This window comes from Terrapene carolina, unplaced genomic scaffold (assembly GCF_002925995.2).
Source record: "Terrapene carolina triunguis isolate 2854851 unplaced genomic scaffold, T_m_triunguis-2.0 Scaffold42, whole genome shotgun sequence".
In the NCBI taxonomy this organism is placed as follows: Eukaryota; Metazoa; Chordata; order Testudines; family Emydidae; genus Terrapene; species Terrapene triunguis.
In genome coordinates, this window is record NW_020664393.1 from 14,779,157 (window position 1) to 14,801,712 (window position 22,556).

The 22,556-nt window shown below is 40.5% G+C and overlaps 1 protein-coding gene across 2 annotated transcripts in view; it reads right to left on the reverse strand.

The window, feature by feature from the left end:
• Window positions 1-22,556, reverse strand: part of KLHL32 (kelch like family member 32) — a 142,318-nt gene that overhangs the window by 14,325 nt on the left and 105,437 nt on the right. For both annotated transcript variants that reach the window (XM_029912261.1, XM_026652917.1), the window contains exons 6-7: window positions 11,335-12,061; window positions 1,250-1,308 (exon numbers count right to left, since the gene is read on the reverse strand). In XM_029912261.1, the coding sequence (XP_029768121.1) occupies window positions 1,250-1,308; window positions 11,335-12,061 (786 nt within the window). The remainder of the gene's footprint in view (window positions 1-1,249; window positions 1,309-11,334; window positions 12,062-22,556) is intronic.

The window sequence follows — 22,556 nt, forward strand, 5'->3', positions numbered from 1 at the left end:
CTCTAAGGTGCCACAAGTACTCCTGTTCTTTTTGCGGATACAGACTAACACGGCTGCTACTCTGAAACCAGATATTTTAGTGTGCGTCTGCTGAGACTACCTGAGCAACTAAGGAATCTAGGCAAAGCATACACAACACAAAAAGGAGGCAATGTATAGAAGTATGATGCCCAAATCACAAGCAAAATAGCCTGTGATCACTATGGGCACAGAACCTCTGTTTGTATAATCAATAACAACATATTGTGCCCTTTAAAAGAAATTGTTAACTGTGATTCCTATAGCCAAATTCTGCTCTTGGATACAGACGTGGTGCTCCCCATAAAATCAATGGGAATCACATGTAAGTATCTGTTGGCAGAATTTGGCTTTAAATATAAAACTCAAAGCTCCTATCCAGCAATCAGAAGTCAATATCCTTCTATAGGGGCATAAGAGTCCACCCATGCTCCTGTGACTGTAGGATTAGGATGTTTGTTTCCCTAATACAGGAGGAAAGGACATATTACCATGTCCCAGTGCTCTGAAGTTATTACTGGAGAATTCTAATCTAATCAAAACACATACATAATGTATGACCAAATTCCTAAAAGATATTTTTGGTGCTCAGATAATAAAGTGATAGGCACTTTAGCAGTATCAAAAATGGTTAGATTTCTTTTTTTTTTTTTTTTTACAATAATATTTATTTTAATCAACTGCTTTGCAATAAATCAATTTAACACTGATGGGCAATGTAGGTCCAAAATTATGTTTTTGTGGTAAATGAAAATTTTACAAACCCTATTATTAATAGAAATAGTTTCATGTTCATGAAAACACTTTTGTTTGGTTTTACACATTTCCCTGTGGCATGTGGAGCACAAATATCGCAACACTGTGCTACCATTGGAGAACCAGTATGTGAAACCGACTAGTTTATTTGCATTGTCCAAGGCTAATGGTTTGCAAAAATCAAAAAAGCAGACTAAATGGTGATAAATACAGTAGATTTTTAACATGTTTTCAGTGTTGCTAATCTAAGATGCTTCTAGTAACCCAGTTAAGGAGTATTATTTTTTTTAAACAGTCTCCCTTATTCTCTGTTACTCTGTACATGTATACTCATTTACAACAGTGGAAAGCAGGTATAAACCACTAGCAGTTTGAATTGGCAGTATTTTTGATCTGCCTGTGTTCTCTAATATACATTTGTTATATACCTTATCCATGCAAACATATAAGCAAAACCTACAACATAGAAACTCACCTGCTTAGGATCATAGACCATTAGCCTGTTCTGGTACTGTGCAGTATTTGTTACTCCTCCTACAAGAGATTTTACATGGGTTAAAATATTTTCATAAGTACCAAAAAGGACCAAGATCTTAGTAAAGCAAATCAATCACATTTAGGACTATAATTTTATATACCACAGTATTAAGTCTACAACATAATTATATTACTTATTACCAGTTTTACTTTCACACAGTTAGACCTTTTGATCTAGTAAATAACTAGCACAGCTGATCCATGTTGCCAGAATACAAGGCAAAACAAAAACAAACACAAAAAATAATTGTTCTCTCTCTGTAAAGCTAATACCTTGGGCTAAAACATGGTACAACAATACTATTTGTTTAGTACACTGACCAGTCTTCAAATGTGCTAAGGACTATTATAAAGAGCATGGTTCAATTGTTCTCCATGTCCATTGAAAGCCGGACAAGGAGTAATCAGCTTAATCTTCAGCAAGGGAGATTTAGGTTAGATATTAGAACAATCTTTCTAACTAGGATAGTTACATTCTGTAATAGGCTTCCATGGGAGTTTATGGAATCCCCATCATTGGAGGCTTAGACAAGAATAGGTTTGTTAGACAATCACCTGGCATGAGTGACCCAGGTTTACTTGGTCCTGCCTCAGTGCCGGGGGCTGAACTAGATGCCCTCTCAAGGCCCCTCCCAGCCCTACATTTCTGTGATTCTATGTGCTCAAGCCTGTTCAAGACACAAAGATTAATAAATAATAATAATAATAATAATAATAATCCCTAGCATTTATATAGCACTTTTAGTCAATAGATCACAAAGTGCTTTATGAAAGAGGTCAATAGCATTATCCCCATTTTACAGATGGGAAAAACGAGGCACAGAGAAGTGAAATGACTAGACTGTCCCTGCTCCAAGGAGTATGCAATCTAAGGGGCAGTCAAAGAGAAGAGAGGACCTACGGAGGAAACCACAGGACAGGAGAAAATGTAGGAGTTGGAGGTGGGGATTAGAGCTGTAACCAAACAGGAAGGGCACTATGGGGCATCATTTTCATTTAGAAACATTGTACTGAATCTTAGAACAACAATCACTTTCACATATAATTCTGAAAGAAAAACAAAATGAGATTTGTATATAGGAAGAGAATATCTTGCTCATGGAAGTAGCCATGTGAGTAACTAGCATATGTATGCTGTGGGCTCCTTCAACAATGGTTAAGTCTGAAACACCATTAACCATTGCCAAGAAGCATATCCAAATACTGCATCCTGGCTGCTTAGCTGTCAATATAATTTACAAACAAAGATGAAAGGCACCTTCAAAATGCCCAGGATAGTTTATGTGGCCCAAATTGATGCTTCACATTAATGATTTGATATATGATAACCCTGTGCTCTCTTGGTTTTAAATGTTTGTCCTCATAGACCCCGATGCTGTAATCTGATCCACACAGGTGAAGCCCTGCACACACTCACATCATTGGGACACCACGAAGCATTGCAGCATCAGAGCCTTAGGAAATTCTTTGTGTCAGCGACAATCCTCAACTGTGCAGAGCATGGAGGAGACAAAGTGGTCTCTAAACTGATTTTTGGATTAGTGGGAGGGTGGGGTAGATCAGCCTTCAGTGCAAGTCACAGCAGTCACAGACCTGCTCTAATTTATGTTGGCTAAACTAGTCCCAAGGGGCCAATCACTCATTGTGCTTCAGCTCTGCCTCCTCTTGTCCCCAGCCAACCCTGAAATGACCCTACGGTTGAGATAGTGGCCAGGAGAGCTGTCCAGAGAGTTCTCCCACGCAGGAGTAATCCTCAATTGCTCTTTGTAGCACTCTGGTGACACAAAGTGACCTTAATGGGGCCCAGGATCTGACCATGTGTCTTCCTATGGGCAGAGCGCACTGTTACCTTTAAAAAAATCATAATTAATAAATAATTTACCAATATCTGCTTCCGGGCTGCTCATCAGAAAGCTATAATCATATTTCCCCTTCACCTCTAACCTCACCTTCTCTTTATTTTTTTTTAAATGTAATACTTAAAGGTAATGTCCAAAATAGAGCGATTTCCAGATATTTTGTACATAGATACTTAGAAACTTTGTATCAACATCTATATTGTCTCCATAATTTGGTTAACCTCAAGATTTCATCGCGCCCTGCCGGGATTATTTTTTAATCTCCTGGGTTAATAAATCTTGAAATTCACCTAAGCAAAAGTCAATATTTATTATACCACGTCCTCTGGTCAGGAATACAGACAGCAATGATATTGCACTTGGTCATGGAAAAAAGCAAGCTACATCCTGCAATGTCAGTAGTACAACCAATTAATAGGAAAAGCCTCCCATTCAATGTCTTGCAGTTCCAGACATTTTTACACATATAGGAGAAACTAAGGACAAACATATTAAAACAAATTGCCCTTTACTGCTTGGTGATAACACTGATTATTTATATTACAGCCATGTCTTGAGGTGCCAGTCCCATTGTGCTAGGCACTGTATATGCATGTAGTAACATGTGGTCCTTGCTCTGAAGAGTTTGCAATCTAAACAGACAAGCCAGACACAGGGTGTTCTTTCAAAATATTTCCACCCTGCTACGATGTTGCTATTTACTGTCTATCACAACCTCTGTAGATTACATATGCAACAATATGCATAGGCAAATTCTGATTATTCCCCTTCCTAACCTCAGGATACATTATGTAGCTCTGTGTTGTTGTACATCCTTGTATAATGTCAACTATACATATAGCTACACAATGATCCTTGTATACTGTCAACTGTACATACACAATGATCTTTTTTTTCTAATCTTTGTTTTGTAATTCGATTTCTTTTGCATATTTCTTTTCTCTTGTACAGTAATATTTAGAAATGAGATGTCAGATTACTATCTTGAAACATAAAAATCAGTTATTTTGCTGATATCCGTTAAATGTTAAACTACAGGAGGTATATTGGAAACATGAAGCTGGGCCTCTTACCAAGTCACTCTTAGGAAAGAAAAGCCTGGAAACGGTTTTGTTTTTGTTTTGTTTGATGGAGGGGTTGCTTCCTAGTAAAATAATTCATAAATAATCAAAGAAATTAAAACCATTTCTGTTCCCCATAAAAAGCCCCTCATACCAAGTACTGTACACAGCCTACATTTTTTCCTGCAATACTACTCATCGGTGGTGTTTTATCATTACATTCCTTTCACATGCTGCTCTTCACTTTTAGATTAATCTGCCAAAATGAGATGCTAAGGATTTGCATACAGATTTGACTACACAAAAATAGATATGGAATTAATAACAGTCTCTATATGTTTTAATTTCTTCTAGACTGGAGTACCCTTGCCTCCAGCAGTATTCTTGGCTTTGAAAGTCATCAAGCTGATTTGTCTGCTCTTAGGTTATGATGCCACATGCTGCTACACTGTCCCCTGCAATCAAAGTGCTTGCATAGATAGATTCCATGCCTTCCCCTAACAAGTATATTTTATAGATTGGCAGTTTTGATCTCCCCTCCCCAGGGGGATAATCTGCATCTTAACAGCTTTCTTTAGCTACATCTGTCATTAAATATGCCATCTTATATCAGCATCAGTTTTCAAAACCAAGTTTCTCCTAACTTTGAAGTGCTATAGTGAAAATTTTAAATTTTCTGCCAAAATTCCAGTTTAACAAGCCTGAAAGTGTCCTCTTGAACTACTACTTTAAAAATACTGAAGGCAAAAAGGAAGGGGGAGGGAAAGGGAAAAAAGAAAATGTCTCTTAAAAAATACACAATAGGGAGAAGTAAAAGTTTAAATGGTACCAACAAGGATAGCTGCTTTCCCTCATAAAAATGGAATTTCCTAAAACTTTTCTGCATTATTCTCCCCAAGATACAGGGATGCGCAAATGATAATATCTCTATAGAGATACATTTAAAAACAAAATTCATATTAAATTCAAGTGTCAAGCCATAGCAATTATGCTGTAGTAGCTGGCTTACGTGAGAAGAAAGTCTGGGTGTAAATTACTACAAAATTTACAGTTTGGAAAGTCCAGCCAGCATTTCCCAAATATCAGGCACTAAATAATAATAGTACATTAAATTCATTGCACTGTGACAGAAGTGATTTGATTTTGGGACCCAAAGCTTCAGTGAGGAGAGGCATTCCTCCCCAGTGGCCTCCCCATGACAGCACAATGCCCAGATCTTCCTTCTGAAGGTGATAGAAGGTGAAAAGGTGGGGGTCCAACCAGCATTAACGCCATACACCTGTCAAGGTCCTTATACTGCATTCATCAATATTGTCTAACTCCTGTGCAGATTTTGAAGTGGAAATCCATGCCAGGCCTGCCGGAGGAGTGGTGCAATATAGCAGGTACTTCCCAACTCAATCCACCCAAAAATCCTAACCACACAATTCAGATCTCAGATGCCCACCTACACAAAGAAGTTTCTGGAGAAGGCGAGAGGCTTACCACAGAATCACTTCCCCTCCCTCTTTCACTGACTTAGCCTACATGGGGAAGACACTTTGTTCCCCTGTAGACCATGAAATGATTTGTAAATTATGTTGAATAACTTCATCCTGCAGCCCTTACTCAAGCAAGTCTCATAGAAATGTGTGTGGGTTTTTGTTTTTTTGCCTTAATAAGGCTTGTAAAATCAGATCCCAAGTGCAGAATATTATCCATAATACATATGTCCTAGATGCAAAAACCATCACATGACAGGGGGACTGTAATACAATCAAAGTCCCAGAGAAAGTATCACAAACCCATTTGAAGTCCCTGAGTGCTGAATTTTTGAGTTGGCCGGGAGATGTGTAAAACCACATGTTGGCAAAGAGCTCCCATGTGCATTTATTCCAGCAAGTACATGGAATATACGGTATTCATGAAATGTACCCCAGGGTACACTCTGCTATTTTCAGGAAGGAATCACCCTCTTCTCTTCCAGTTGTGTGCCAGGAACCGCAGCCAATGGGAGCTGCGGGGGTAGCGCATGCAGTGCGCAGATCCCCCTGGCCCCTCCGCCTAGGAGTCGGACATGCTGGCCGCTTCTGGGAACTGCCTGAGGTAAGCACCTCCTGGCTGGAGCCACACTCCAAATCCCCTCCTGCACCCCAACTCCCTGCCCCAGCCCTGAGCCCCCTCCCATACCCAAACTCCCTCCTGGAGCCCGCACTCCCTCCCACACCCCAATTCCCTGCCCCAGCCCTAAGCCCCCTCCTGTACCCCAAACTCCTCATCCCTGGCCCCACCCAAGAGTCTGCATCCCTCAGCCAGAGCCCTCACCCCCTCCTGCATGCCGAACCCCTCGGCCCAGCCCAGAGTCCCCTCCTGCACTCCAAACCTCTTGGCCCCAGCCCGGAGCCCCTCCTGCACCCCTAGCCCCTCATCCCTGACCCCACCCAAGAGCCCGCACCCACAGAGGCAGCCCTCACCCCCTCCTGCACCCCCTGCCGTGAAAGTGAGTGAGGTTGGGGGAGAGCAAGCGATTGAAGGAGCGGGGAGGATGGAATGAACAGGGGGTGTGGCCTAGAAGGGGCGAGGCCTCGGGGCAGGGGGTGGGACAAGATGTTTAGTTTTGTGCGATTAGAAAGTAGGCAACCCTAGCTGCTGCTCATATTTTTCCCTAAAGAAGCAGAAAAAAATTGACCAAAGTTTCGAATAGTAGCAATGAAATCCCAGGAGTCTCTGCTCAGATTTCAAATCAGTTGCACCTGGAAAGGCAATGGGCAGCAACAAAGGCACCGAAGTGCCCTGTCTGCAAGATAAGTAAACAGAACTACAATGGTTTGCACTCTGTTCATATTTGAAAGATTCTATTGGCAATCAGAGTCTAGATACATAAGTGTCATTAATGTTTATTTTAATGTAATTTTTTTTTTTTAAAGGAAAGCTTATGCTGGCCAAAATTTTCAAATTTAGGCCCAAATATTTAAGGTGACTCCCAGGGGAGTTAGGCACCTAAATATCCTGGAGATCTGGACCTTTGTGCCTCAAGTTATGTATGGATTTAGATACCTAGGCAACTTAATAGAAATGGCTTGATTTGCCCAGGTGCTGAGCACCCACAACTCCCATAGAAGTGAACAGGAGATGCGGCTACTTAACATCTCTGAAAACCAAACAACTTATTTAATCACCTATTTTTAGGCACTTACATTTGAAATTTTTGGCCATTCTGCAGTAGCTGATTGCACTTGCTCTGAAAGCTTACTATTGACTATTGAAAAGTGGATTTTTCAAACAGCGAGTACTAATATTTTGGAATAGCAAAATATGTTCTCTGCACTATCCTCCCACTCCTTCTGCATCTACGCAGAGAGCACTATTATCTGGCCCTGAGAGATTAATTAATGATAGAAAACTGACTAAAGTTATGGATAGTATCTATACACTACCTTTAAAAATACTAATATTTTCAATGTACATGTCCCACTTATTATCTTGCCTGTCCATAACATAGATCAATACAATACTAAATGGATTTGTATCATATGCTTTAGTAATTCATAATAAGATGTCATAATCTAGCAAATCAAAAATACACAGAGTACTCTCTTATAAAGATAGAAATTAGATATAAAAGAGAAGACCTATCTAGTTCATCCTACTGCCAGTACCTTGCTCCTTACTGTGACTATACTGTACCATCCATTTTGCAGCAGAAACTCCACCGATACCAATATCAAATACAGATGGCATGATCTGATCCCGTATATTTTCTGTTGCTCTGTCCAATTTTCAATCACTCAAGCAATGGGGCATCCACCAAATTTCTTGGAAGGCTATCCTACAGTCTGATTAATGTATTTTACACATATATTTAAACACTCTACTACACTGGTTCATTAAATAAATAAGGATTTTATTGAAAGATATAAATACATATTTAATCCTGTCTATTGGGCACATTAACTGTCTTCAAAATGCTTCAGCGTAATTATCTATTTTCCTTTACTTTGTATATCTTGATGGCTTAAACATTGCTTTTAACTGCTCCAATGTTCAGCTAAATTCTGAATTGGATATTCACTGTTGTATGCAACGGGTAAGGTACACCTTCAAATGGGTCTAGCTCTTATTTCTACACAAGCCTGGGTAAACATATTCTCCCACTAAACCTAGTGTGGCCAGTTTTGGAAGCCATCAGAAATGTAAACTGTGAGGAGAAATAACTAAGGGCGGAGAGGGAGCATGTCGTACCTGCCTATACTGATACTATGTCTGGAACAGCACCAGGGCTTAACAGACATAAATCACAATTGGCAGATCAGAAGTCAGGTAGTTTGTAACTTAGGTTAGTATACAACAGTAAGTTGTTGCACTATTAAGCGCTGCACACTGTTCTTCCATGATCTCTGACATCCTAGGATGCCTCTATCTCCAGCCCCTTTATATATGATGTTCATGAGTATGTATGTACATATACTGGCCACCTGCTAGAACTGCTTCCCATGTTTTCTTTCTTTCTTAATATCAAAGGCCCCCATCCTGCATTATGATCTATGTAGGCAGACTGCTGCACCCACACCGTTGACCTCATTGACTTGACCAAGAGGGTTACACTGCAGGATTGAGACATAAATACATAACCTAATGTTGCATTCACACAGCATCTTCTCTCCAGAGGGATCTCAGAGCACTCTATAATACATTCACTTCTAGGGTGAAGGATGGCAATCAATGGATGCCTTATGTGAAAACTGGACCAGCTTACTCTTGACTTCCCTGAAAAATATTACACACTTTATAACCTTCCATGACCTATTTCTTAATAAATAGCAATATTTTTCAGAAAACCTATGTAAACACCCTTAAACTTGCAAAGTAACTAATGTCAGGAAAATCAATATGAAGGTTGATTACACTTTGTCCTTAACTCACACCACTGTGAACGGATAAAATAATGTATATTGGACTAAGTTAAGAATGGTATGCTAGTTTGAAAATTGAAATGCTTTACTTTCATCAATTTGGATCATAAAATTGAGATTCATAGATTCCCAGGCAAGCAGGGACCATTGTGATCTAGTCTGACCTCCTCTATAACACAGGCCATAGAACTTCCCCAAAATAATTCCTAGAGCAGAGCTTTCAGAAAAACAGCCAATCTTGATGTTAAAATTGTGAATGGTGGAGAATTCACCACAACCTTTGGGAAATTGTTCCAGTAGGTAATTACTCTCACTGTTAAAAGTTTACACCTTATCTCCAGTCTGAATTTGTTTAGCTTCAACTTCCAACCATTGGACCATGTTAGACCTTTCTCTGCTAGACTGAAGAGCCCATTATTAAATATTTGTTTCCCATGTAGGTACTTTTAGACTGTATTCAACTCACCCCCTAACCTTTTCTTTATTAAACTAAATAGGTTGAGCTCCTTGAGTCTGTCACTATAAGGCAGTCATGGATCTTCTCTGAACCCTCCCCAGTTTTCAACATCCTTCTTGAATTATGGGCACCCGAACTGGACACAGTATTCCAGCACTGGGCACATCAGTGCCAAAGACAGAGGTAAAATAACCTCTCTACTCCTATGCAAGATTTCCCTGTTTATGCATAGAAAGATTGCATTAGTTGTTTTCGCCACAGCATCGCACTGGGAATGTTCAATAGATTATACACCACAACCCTCAAATCTTTTTCAGTCACAGCTCCCTAGTATCCCCCATCCTGTAAATATGTTCCATATTCTTTGTTCCTAGATGTATACATTTACCTGTATTAAAATACACATTGTTTGCTTTTGCCCAGCTTACCAAGCAATCCACATTGCTCTGTTTCAATGACCTGTCCTCTTCATTATTTACCACTCCCCCAAATTTTGTGTCATTTGCAAACTTTAATTGATTATTTTAGGTTTTCTACCAGGTCATTGATAAAAATGTTAAATAGCATAGGGCCAAGAACAAATCCCTGTGAGATCCTGCTGGAAACACACCCGCTTGATGATGATTCCTGATTTCTATTTAATGTGTGCCATATTACTTTCATTGTTCTAGTTTTTTTTTAAATCAAAATGTTATGCAAAACCAACTCAAACACCTTATGGAAGACTAAGTATATTTTACATCAACACTACCACGTTTATCAACCGAACTTGTAACTCATCAAAAAAAAAAATATCAAAGTAGTTGGACAGGTTCTATTTTCCATAAACTCATGTTGATAGGAATTAATTATATTAATCTCATTTGATTCTTTATTAATCTAGTCCTGTGGCAGCAGCTCCCAGGATCAGTGTCAGACTGATACGCCTATAATTACCCAGGTTATCCCATTTACCGACACTTGATCACAGCATGGATACAGAGGTTAGGTTTTTTTGTTTGTTTTTTGTTTTTTTTTTAAGTAAATATGCAGCATTTTTAATCTTGTATCTGTCAGCAAATAGATTATCATTTTGATCACTGCGATTTATGAATTGTGATTGGAGGTACCACATATGATACGCAACTCTGAAGCAGGACATATTTAATAAAGAGAAAAGTACTGTATGAGCATTCTAGTGGCACCTTAAAGACCAACAGATTTATGCTCCTCGTTTTTGTGGATACAGACTAACACGACTACTCCTCTGATACTTGTATGAGCATTATGCTGCTTCTCTCATTCTCCAGTGGTTTTATGTATCCATATTAAATTCTTCTAAAACAGTGATACTCAGATTTCAGTGGTTCAGATGCCAAATTAGCAATCAACATTACCCAAAAGAGCCACTGTAGTGTGAATTCATTGTTTCATTTATTCATATTATATAGTATATATATTATTCTCACAGCAAAATGACTGACCAAATATCATTATTTTATCAACTACAATTGGTTAATAACATAGTAAAAGCATCCTGATTGGTTAATAATTCAGTCACACAGTGTTTTAATATCATGTGCTGCAAAGAGCCACAGGAGACACAATAAAGAGCCACTTGCAGCTTGGGAGTGTCAGTCTGAGTATCACTGTTCTAAAATAAAGGCTTAGCCCGACCTTTCCAGACATGTAAACCAAAGTAAACTTATTGGTTTAATTCATGACAATAATTTGGTATTTTGTTAGTACCTCAAATTGTGTGAAACGTTTTCTACCTGATATCCAAAGAAGTCCATCCACCACAGATCCTGCATGACATGAAAGGGATCTGTCAAAGGACTGAACAAAGGCCCACTTGTTCTTCTTGGGACAATACCGCTCGACTGTAGGCAAAACTTGACGCAGTTCATTTCGTCCCCCTACCGCATAGAGGTTCTCATCCACAGCTCCCAATACAAAATGTTCCCGGCAGTTCTTCATTGGAGCTATCTCAGCCCAAGAGTTACTACGGGGGTCATACCGACAGGCAGTCCTTACCGCACAAGTGCGGCCTGTGGCATGCTCAACCTCTCCACCAGCTACAAACAGAAAGTCTCCCATGACAGCTACACAGTGGTGACTTCTCCCAACAGGCATGGGAGCCAGTTCACTCCAGTTTGCAATCCCCGCTATGTGAACATTCTCCTGATCTACTGGATTGAAGTATCGGAGTTCTTTTACTTTACAGATCTCACGTTTTTTCCCACCGATAATGTAAAGAGTGTCCGACTGGAAGCGAGGTTTCGTCCGTCTGGTCTGCCAAACTGGCTGTGCATAGATGCTCTGGTGGTATGTCAAGGCCTCATTAATAAGTGCTGTCGCAGTTTCACTAGCTTGGACAAGAGGATGAGAAAGGGCTACAGTATGTAGTGTATCCACATCCATAAGGCCAAAGCGGACATACTGGAGAAGTTCATCCATGTACTGATAGCGGCAGTTGTGTTCCAACCACCTCACAGCTAGCTAAAAAGTAGGGAAAAACACAAACACAAAAAGCAATTATCTATATTAATGTCATGACAGTGTTTGCATTCCAAGAGGAACTATACATTTGAATTATTACACACATAGAGCAATGTATGAGATACTTATGAGTACATAGATATCAATATATGAGATGCATTCTCAAATTTCATCTGCTATTTACATAAAAAGAAAATGATTATCTACTGTATTAATATATGATCATCATACTGCTATGTAGTAAATAACCTGTTCTTCTCCCTCTACAACATCAGGGGGTTGCTACACAAAATTAACAAGAAATGTTAGCAGTTAGCAATGCTTTAGGAGCTCATAAGGTCCAAGTAATCTGTCAACATAGGAATCAAGCTCCTGGAGAAATATAATAAACAGAAACTATTTGATCATTGAAGACCACAGGGTACACTTGATGGGGGGGGGGGGAAATAAGGAAGATTATGGTATGGTGATTTAAGATGAAAAGGCTTTTTCCCCTCCCCACCTCCTTTCATTCCTGTTTATAACAAAATACTGAAGGAAGAAAAATTAGGTAAGCATACCATGCATCAATTTTCTTCCTTCCTGATTTTTTTAAACCATAATATTAATGTGTATACACCCCCACACAGTGCACAGAGGAAAAAAATCAGATTAGTCGGGGTAACAACAGTGCCTTTCACCCTCACGTATTCTTTACCTTAAAAAATAAAATTGCCAGTCCCCCACCTCCTTGCCTGTTCAAATAAAAAACAAACGTTTTCTTGAAAAAATAGGTAGAAATATTAGTCTGGCATAATGAATTGGAATGAAAGTTAAGAGAATAAACAAAGCTAGAAAACTAAAAACTTCCTCATATTAAAAATTAATGTAAATGCTTTAACCCCTTCACTACTGAATTCTCCAGCAGCTGTGGAATGCAGTGGTATTCGTCATTCCAGTGCCACCATAAAGCAGAACAGCAAAAAAGGACTGCAGCATGTCAGTGATGTACAGGTCCTGGGTGGTTCCAAAGTGCATATAACATAGCTTGTTGAATAGTCAAGGAGCTAAATTAAAATAAATGTAAAACTGCTCATAATCTGAAATCCCCAACTGAACAGTTTACTAAAGTAATATCCTCTTCTGTTTAGCTGCCATAACTTGAGTTTAATAGATTGCATTTCCCCATCTTCTAGTTGTTTCCACCACTGACACCTAAATCGCTATAAGGAACCCAGCTCTCAGCTCTACTTTAGGTAACAGTGATGTCACCAACTGTAGAAAGAGAGAGATCTCTCTTATAGCTGGTCTGGGGTAGGCAAAAAGCCCTTATAGTTCACATTTAAAATGTATTTCTTTGTAATCTGTAATCTAATGTCTGTTAATTATTTAGAATCTCATTCCCTTTCTCCCTTTAGATTTTTTCCGTGGCATACCATATGTGTGTGCGCACGCACACCCGCACTCTGTGACTGTGACCATGGTATCTGGATATTTGAAGAGTTATTGAGCTGCAGCACAAGGAACTGAAATCTCCATTATGAGGCACTCAGCCTGCTGCGTGAACTACGGCCAAAGCAACTTCATTTATAAGCGGCTTCTGTGGTACCTACAGTGAAAATATACATGATTTTGTGGGGCAGTATAAAGGCTTTGTTGGAACTGTGTACGGTCTATATAAAATGTAAATATTTCTCTAAAAATGTGTGAAATACTATTAATATGTACACTGCACATACATGACAGGATTTAACGTCAGATTTGCCTATGCCCAGCTCCCCCATCCCAGCTTGTGCTGAGCACAGCATGGCTAATACAGTGATCCTAGGCCTACATTTGCAACTAGCATATATTAATATGATTCCTCGCTGGGCCTTTTCTAGGTAGGTAGGTAAGTATGCAGAAAGAAAGCCAAACGCTTTAGACTTGTTTGTTTTCATTCCCTTGTCTTGCTACTGGTAACGATGAAGGCTGTGTCAATTTCAGTGACTTGAAAAATGATATTTGCATAAGCTTGTTTTTATAAAAGCCACAAAATTCACTAAATATGCCATTCAGCGTATACATTCACAGCACATGCAATGCCCTCCCTGTAATAGTGAAAGTTGCTGAGGAGCGGAGTGCCTGGTGTTACAAGGCTATCACAGAGCTGGCTTTAGGATGTGCAGTACCCTGTTGTCACAAAGGTAGGTCCCATGGTTTAATGCCTCAAAGACTTAGCCTCGGGGCTCCAGCAATCCAGTTTCCCTCCACAAGTCCAACTGAGACAGATTCCTGGTCACAGACTTTCACCCTCTTCAGGGATCAATGCACGTCAGCAAGTATTTGCAGTGACATCGGGCAGCCTTTCCAACACAGAGTAAGCTTTATTAGTCTACTGGAATACAGCACCAGGAAGTCCTTAGGTTAGCGGTGCACAGAAAGGCAAAAGTTCAAACATAGTCCATCCTGGTCAATGCCAGGACTCCACCCAGTCAAGTCGCTGTGGAATCCACCTTAGCTGTCCCTCTCTGTCTCTCTGTCACCTCCAGGTGAGAGCTGTGTGCGACTCTGTGAGCTCAGCTCTTAAAGACACCAGACACCTTTCCCCTTTGTTCTCCAGCTTCTGGCCTTTGCTCAGGTTCCCTGATGAGAGTGGGGGAAAATCTCCTCTTGACCACTGGTCTCTAGGTGTTAATGTCCCAGCCATTCGGTTTCCACAGTCTCATCAAATCCTTCCATTGATATGGGCTAATTCTAGCCAGCCCTGAACAACCCATTCATATCACCGCAGACAATTATGTGACAGTTTTAGATCAGAATCAGGCCTCAGAGGTTGAAAACAAAACAGGACATTAAAAACAAACGTCAATAGATTTCTTCAGTTCTGTCTATAACGTATAATGTGGAAAGAAAAAAGAAGCAGAGATTTTTTTGACACTAATTTTTTTCTGAACAACTTCTCTACATCTCACTGTGGAATTGTAATCAAACAAGCCAAAAGAAAAAGTCATAATTACCATAAGCACTTGGGACACAGTTTTAGACCTATTGATATTGATGAGACAAAATGAGTAACGAAAACAATGCACTCTTTATAGAAAGAGAACTCACTAACATTCGTCATCTATTTATGATCTGTGCCAAAATAATGGAGTTTGGGATTTATAACTTTAGTGCTTTATCTGGTTGTTTGTTTTCCAACTTACAAGCCTGTATTTCTATGTGCACCTACTATAGTGAAAATGGGTGTGTTGGCTGTAAAATATTCCTCCAGAACAAAATTTGCAAGTGTGATCTGGCCTCTGGTCGGAGTTCAGGTAATTCAGGGGTTCTTAACCTTTTCCTTACTCCCCTCTTCCATGAAACCACTTTCCCATCTGGCTGGGACCCTCTCCCTTGTAGCAATATGGAAAGGGCATTGTGGCTGTGACCTCGACTCCTAGGGGGCTTGCAAGCCCAAGAATGAGCACCAATGAACCAACTGTTTATTAGGGGTCTTATCCAAAGCCCACTGAAGAAAATGGAAGGACTCTCTGATTCCAGTGGACTTTGGGTGGACCATTAGTGCATATTTATAAAAACAAATGGGGCCAACCCAAATATTGCTTTTGGAAAAAAGTACCAAATCCCATGAGCTTCTCAAGGCTAAGCTTACACATGAACATTTTAAAAAACAGACATGGAACAGGGTTGCTTGCAGTTGTTGGTCCCCAGGATATTAGAGAGACAAGGTGGGTAAAGTGATATAATTTAGTGGACCAACTTCTGTTGGTGAGACACAAGCTTTCAAGCTTATTCAGAGCTCTTCTTCAGGTCATGGGACAGAGTTAACCACAGGCACCAACTCCACCCATCAGCTGCTCGGCAGGCCCTGCCAATCAGCTGTTTGGTGGGAGGAGCTGGGGGAGGGGGCGGAGCGGGGCAGGAAGAGGTGGCATGAGGGCAGGGTGAGTTCGGGGAGAGGGTGGAGCAGGAGTAAAAAGAGGTGGGACGGGGCTTCAGGGGAAGGGGCGGAGTGGGGGTGGGGCCTCAGGGCACAGCGGTGGTGGAGCACTCACCCGGAAGACGAAAGTCAGCATCTCTGGAGTTAACAGTAGTCTTGTGACTAAATGTCCAGAACCTCCTTTGAAATTGTGCTCTGCAGATACTACCTCATATTTGTTAGCAATATCAAGAACGAGTGACTCAGATCCAGAAACCACATGGCTAAATATATAAAATCTTTTTCCTTCTGTCATTTTTTTTTAATTGGAAAACTGTGCATAAAAGTAAGATTGTAATGAGCTGCATGTAGAACAATCAAAATTATTATGTATTTGCATCTCTTTTACGCCATGAACCAAACAACTACAAAATTATGCATAGGATTCTCTCAATCTGAAATTGGTAAATATTAATAATCTTTGAATCTGCAATGAAATGCCTCCTGCCCCTCAACCCTGAAAAGAGGGAGACTTTCTGATTCAAAAAGTTGTAGGATGGTACTGAGATCACATTTACACTACATTAATCTGTGTATGTGTATAAAATATGCCCCTTCTCACAGAGATATTTTTAAACTGCTGTTTGTCAGTTTTATGAATGTGTGTATATATAAGCAACCCCCTTTGTGACGCTGCATTAGCAAGCAAGCAAACTTCACTTTCATTTGCACATTCTTATTTTACCATCAGAATTAAAACATTTACTTTTATTCAAGGTGAGGGCTAAACAGTGATTTTAAAGTTTCCAGGGTTTTAAGAGAAAATGAAAGAAAAAATGTTCTTCTGGATGCGTTGTGCCTTTGGGCTCCATTTGAGGGGAGGGGAAAAAAAGACAGAGAAAGCTACTGTGAAGGTCAGAGAGTGAAAGAACTTCCTCAGGGCACAGAATAAATTAAATCCCAAAGAAGAAATAAAATGTGATTTCCAGAGTGTGAGGCACAAACTCAAAATGACAATGATTGACAGCCAAACTATATCCGTGCAATATCGAAGACTGCACGTTCTCATTTACCTCAGTGTAGCCAGCAAGCGCCCATTAAACATCCGTCTGATGCCCAAATTAACCTTCTTGGCAAACTGAAAGAGGCACAAACTATCATAATCAACCTTTCATTATCACAGCAGCCTCTAGTTAAAGGGTCAGAATAATTGTGCCATCAGAGCCCTGATTGTTTTCAATCAACAGACGGCTGGAGTGACAGCTCAGTGATGGAGTAGTTTGATGAAACCGCACCAGGCCTAATCAGAGCAGATGAAAGGAAGGCATGATTGGTGCAAATGAACAGTCGTGCCTCTCTTTTTCATTTACAATCTGAAATTACTCTTAAATTTACAGGGTTTTTTTCTCTCTTATGAGTACCTCTGAAAGAATGTTTGACTTATTATGAGTTCTGACAGTGCAGAGTTATAAAACACAGGTAGGGTTTTCAGCTGAAGCTTTAAGTGGGTATTCAGCATAATTTTAACAAATTCGCTCTTGAAAAGCACAAAATGACTAAAGACTTCCAATGACCTAACCTTTCAGTGCTGTTTGATTAGCAGAACAGTTTATCACAGCTAACATTCTTGATGATGAAAGAAGATAAAAAATGATGGGCAAAGATCTCCTGCAAATGTTTTCTCTTAACCAATACATTTATTGCGTTATTGCTCTCCTTTCCACAAAAAACTTTAAAGAATGTCACATTAATAATCTTTTTCCTCTCAGAGTGAATAACAGAATCAAACAGAGTCTGTTTTTTGAGATTAAAGTGGAAATCAGTTACTGTGCTCAGTGTATCAGTATGCAAGCTTCTGGCAGGCTGCAGTTGATTCAGGCATAAGTTCTACAGGGATGGAAAGTGAACCTATTTGTTTAGTTGTCATTACCACACTTATCAGTCTCGGATCTGAGTGCCTTACAAATTTTAAAAGTTAATTTTGGCCCACTTTGATTAAAATTGGAAAGATTGTAAACCTCCAGTTCTCTCCCAAACTCTGCAGCCCCAGTTCTCTCCCAGCTCTGCACTCCAGCCACAAGGCTTTCCATAATGCCAATGGCTATTGAAAGGAAAGCATTACAAATCAAAGGGAATCTCTCTGTACAGCTGAATAGAGCAGGTATTTCAAGTGGAGAGTGGTAGATCTTTTCTTCCCCGTTGTGTTGTTCGTGGCCAGCATCAGATGTTCTCTCACCAATCAGGCCCCACTTCCATATATCAACATGCAGCTCAGTGCTGCAAAACAAAAGGAAGCTTAGCAGCAAAGATTAATGTTTGTCTGAAGTGGGGGAGGAGGCTGATGCTAATGCAAAAGGCTTTAAATAATTTTGTAATGTTTCCTGTCCATTATGTACGTGCTGGCTAATGAAAGATTTAATTCTTTGAATGGATTGGGTTATAAGCAGAAATAACACACATTAACCAAGTTAATGAGGAAACCGCCATAAGCACCCACATAATAAAGGACCCTAACTGAGCTGGTGGCAAAGAGGATTCCATTTTATTTTGTTCGTATTTCCTTTTTCTGTAGTGAAGTCTATGGCTGACAACAATGTATTTTTCTCTGGAAAACCTGGGGCTGTGGGCAGTACACCTGTGCATCAAACGGATATTAAACCTCATGCTTCAAGACTTAAAACAATCCTTGCCTGTTAGGGATCAGGATGAGGCCTTTGTGAGGGTAGATTATCACATATCTATGGCGTTTTTCCTCTGAACCATCTGGTACTGGCTACTGTGGATACAGGTACTGGAATAGATGGACCACGGCAATTCCTACGTTCCTAAAATGTGTGTGCTTTTTTTTTTAAATGAAAGAAGCTCACTCAGGTTGTGTAATGGCTCCAAAAATAAACACAGACACTGAAGTGCTATGGATCCAAGATGAAAGGGAATAGATTAGGCATTCCAGGACCAGGGTTAAAGTAAAGGGTATTGGGGGGGGGAGAGAGAATTGGGAGATCCCCATCCTCTCTGCTCCCCCTCCTTCTTGGCTAGCACAGATGAGAGCACCAGCTACCTCCTATTTCAATTTTTAACCACTGCACATTCCCACTCACTCCCTGCCAAGCCTAAGCTACTTTGCACAATTAACATATAGGTCGAGTGGACTCTTGGGAATATTGTCATGGAAGTCTGTGACTAAGCTTGCTACTGTTAAGCAGAAAGGGGTAGTTACCTGTCACCTTACATGGGGCGGGGACAAGAGTCGGTGGCTGCTCTTGGGCACCCCAGCCCCACGCCCAGGGCAGGTGGATGGTCGGGGGCTCCCCACAGTGGCCCGGGCTCCCTGGAAGGCTCTTACCACAGCCCAGCTGAGGCTTCTGGCCTGGCCAGGGAGTGGGCCTCAGGGGGAAGAGGAAGAACAAGGGGCAGGACCACAGATGGGGCATGGGTCCTGCATGTGACCCGCTTTTGCCTTTTGAAAAGGTGGCCATTGTACATTGGCCACAGGTCAATGGTCCATGGATCAGGAATCAGGTTGAGTCAGAATACCATGAGATCAGGACCAGATGATGGAACTAGAGGGCAGGCACCAGGAGGTAGTTACTGGGCCTTGTCAGGATACCAGATCAGGATCGGAAGACAGGAACAGGTAAACATCGGACCAGCGATCCATGGCAGGGTGAAGCCCAGCTGTACAAGACAAATTCCTGATTCCTCCTCTGGCTTAAATAGAGGCTGCAGCCCAATCAGAAGCCTTGGAGTGCTCCCAACCAGAGCGTAGGAGAAGGGGCGTGTGTCCAAGTTGGGCTTCCTGGACCCCAGTTCCAGCTGCTGTCTGTGAGCTGCTGGGTGGAGGATTGGAGTGTGAGGACTCCCAGGATCCCCCACAGACCCACGTTCAAGAGTCGTGGAGCCTGACAAGCACAGAGAAGGGAAGGCCAGCCTTATTCTCCCCAAAATGTGAATTAGCTAGGCCCCTTGTGCATACATGATTAAAAAGTGGGGTAGATGAGCCTGAGTCTCAAAAGTGGTGGAGAGCAGGAGGTAGGGACCTCATTCACATGATGTCTTCCTGCTCCTGGAAGCCCTGCAATTTGCTACTGTGAAGTTTCTTGGGAGACTTCCTTAAGAAGCCCTTACTCAGCTAAACACAGACTTTCACGTCTCAGATATCATGAACATGGCTGGTGTATTCCTGGTCTGGGCTCTATTGGCCTTAATGATGACAACCACAGAATGCAGCTACCTAAAAGCATGCTTTATTCCATGAATTAGCTAGTTTCTGATGGTTGAAATTTTGTTTTTAACTTTCAGCACCGAATAACATTCAGTCATCCAGCATTGTGACTGGCTGGTTTTGCAGTCTGGTAGCATAAATGATAAATTACAATGTAATTTAGTTAGAGGTACATAATGCTGCTATATTAATAGCAATTGAATTAATCAGAACTAATTGTGTTAAAGTGAATCACAATGTATTAAAATGATTTCTTACTTATTCTCACGTGTTAATAAGATATATTTGCCTAAAATGTTTAAGCTTTAGGGCACCATTCATCACTCTTAATTGCTTGATTTCTTTGTGGGGCTAGTCAGATGTATTGTCCTGTACAGCCCTCACCCAGAAGAATGAGAGAATACATATCCTAGAGCTGAGGTCTGGCAGACCATATGCTCCGGGCTGCAATTCAAATATGGGCACACGAGAAACAACTTTTGGGACTACCTGGGTAGTTCTATCACTGGTGGATCGCTATGCCTCACAAACTTTAATGCACTTATCCTTACAGCACCACTGAACTAGGGAAGTATTAATAGCTCAATGCTGAGAATGAGGAACTGAGGCTCTGAAGTGCCCAAAATCACACAAGATGTCTCTAGCAGAGCCAGCAATTGAACCTGGATCTCTGGTGGCCCAGGCCAGTGCCTTAACTGTAAGACCATCTGTCCTTCCCTAAATGACACAACTGTGCAGGCCCTTTCTCAGGCCCATTGGTTTACACAATACTTGTTAAGACAGAAATAGTTTTTGTAAGTGATAGAGAACTTTTGTGAAAACTCTAGGCATTTTCTAAAACACCTTGAAGCTCTGCAGAATATTTTAGAACTTTATAAAATTGCAACATATTTTTTCTAATGATGGACATTCATTTAATTAGGAATAATGGGTAAAAAGTTACCTAAGTGCTTCTGAAAATGTTACCTGCTAACATTTATTTTACTATTTCTGTTTTTTATTTTTCTTGGAAATTAACCTAGACCCAAGTTTAGATAGACATACTGATCAAGTGAATCCTGTGTTAAAACTAAACTCTGTTTTCTAGAAACAGTCAAACCTTAATGTTATGAGTCTCGGGTGACATTTACATAAGAATTGTGTAAAAGCAGAGGTATATATACTAGCCAACAATCCGGCTAGGCGATGTAAAGGCTTTTTAAATGTAAGAATTCCATAAAATTAGAGTTCATAAAGTTGTGCTTTACTTACAGAACATAGGGACAAGAAAAAACTTCACAAAAATTGCAAAAAGGTGGCACTTTTTCAGTTGAAGGAATGTAAAAATTTCCTTTGTATTTTCAGGAGAAAAAAAAATCTGCTTCATCATTAACCTCATCATTTTGTAAACTTGAAGATCTGTTTTTTCCAGAGTTACAAGGGGGAGATAGTACTTAAAAGTCAGTCTTATTACAGAACACAGGTTTCAACCATAACTATGCAGACACTATTTCTCTCTACATAACAACACTTTGTTTTTCATGAATTATCTTGATAGACAAAGACAAAAGGGGGGGGGGGGTGGGGGGGGGGGGTAGAACGGAGAGTAAATCCCACTCATCTAGATTATCATTACTTCCATGGGACTAGGCCCAAAACATTACTGGTATTATTTTAAAATTACGTAGCACCTTTCTTCTAAGTTCTCAGAGCAATTTATGGGAATTAATAAATTACAGCATCCCTCTGAAGTACTTGTTTACAGATAGGAAAACTGAGATAAAGGGAGATTAAGTGATTTGACATAAGAAATCAGTGGCACATCTGAGTATATAATCAAGATCTCTTGGCTTTTACACTCTTGTACCATAACCTTCCCAGCAGAAACCCAGCTAACATTCTGTCAAATGTCAAGCCACAAAATAAAGCCTGCTAAAACTTTGATACCGGGCTATTTTGCCTCTGCATAAGATGGGCCAAATCAGATCACTACATTTGACCTGACATTACCATATAAGGTTCATTTGTCCCTTTAGGGCATCATATTACCAGGAAGAGTCAGGATTCCTCCTTGAGCAAATTGCAGCACCAGGGCAAAAATAGCCTATATTTTGATGGGAAGGAAAAATTGCTAGTTTCAGAGGGTACAGCATAATTCCCACTGGGCAGCTGGCTAGCTCCACCATTTGGTGCATGTTGTTGATGCAATGACCTGTCCCTTCTGGGAGATCTGTGCTGAGGCCCTAGGAATGGGCTCCTCACACCCTCTTCCTCCCCCGAACCTTTGTGCTGTGGTGGAGCAGTAGGGCTACCTAGTGATGAAATTCCATTGCTACAACCAGCTGCCTTGCTTGAAGACAATTTATATTAGTGGGTTCCCCCTGGAGCAAACAGCTTTGATACACAAC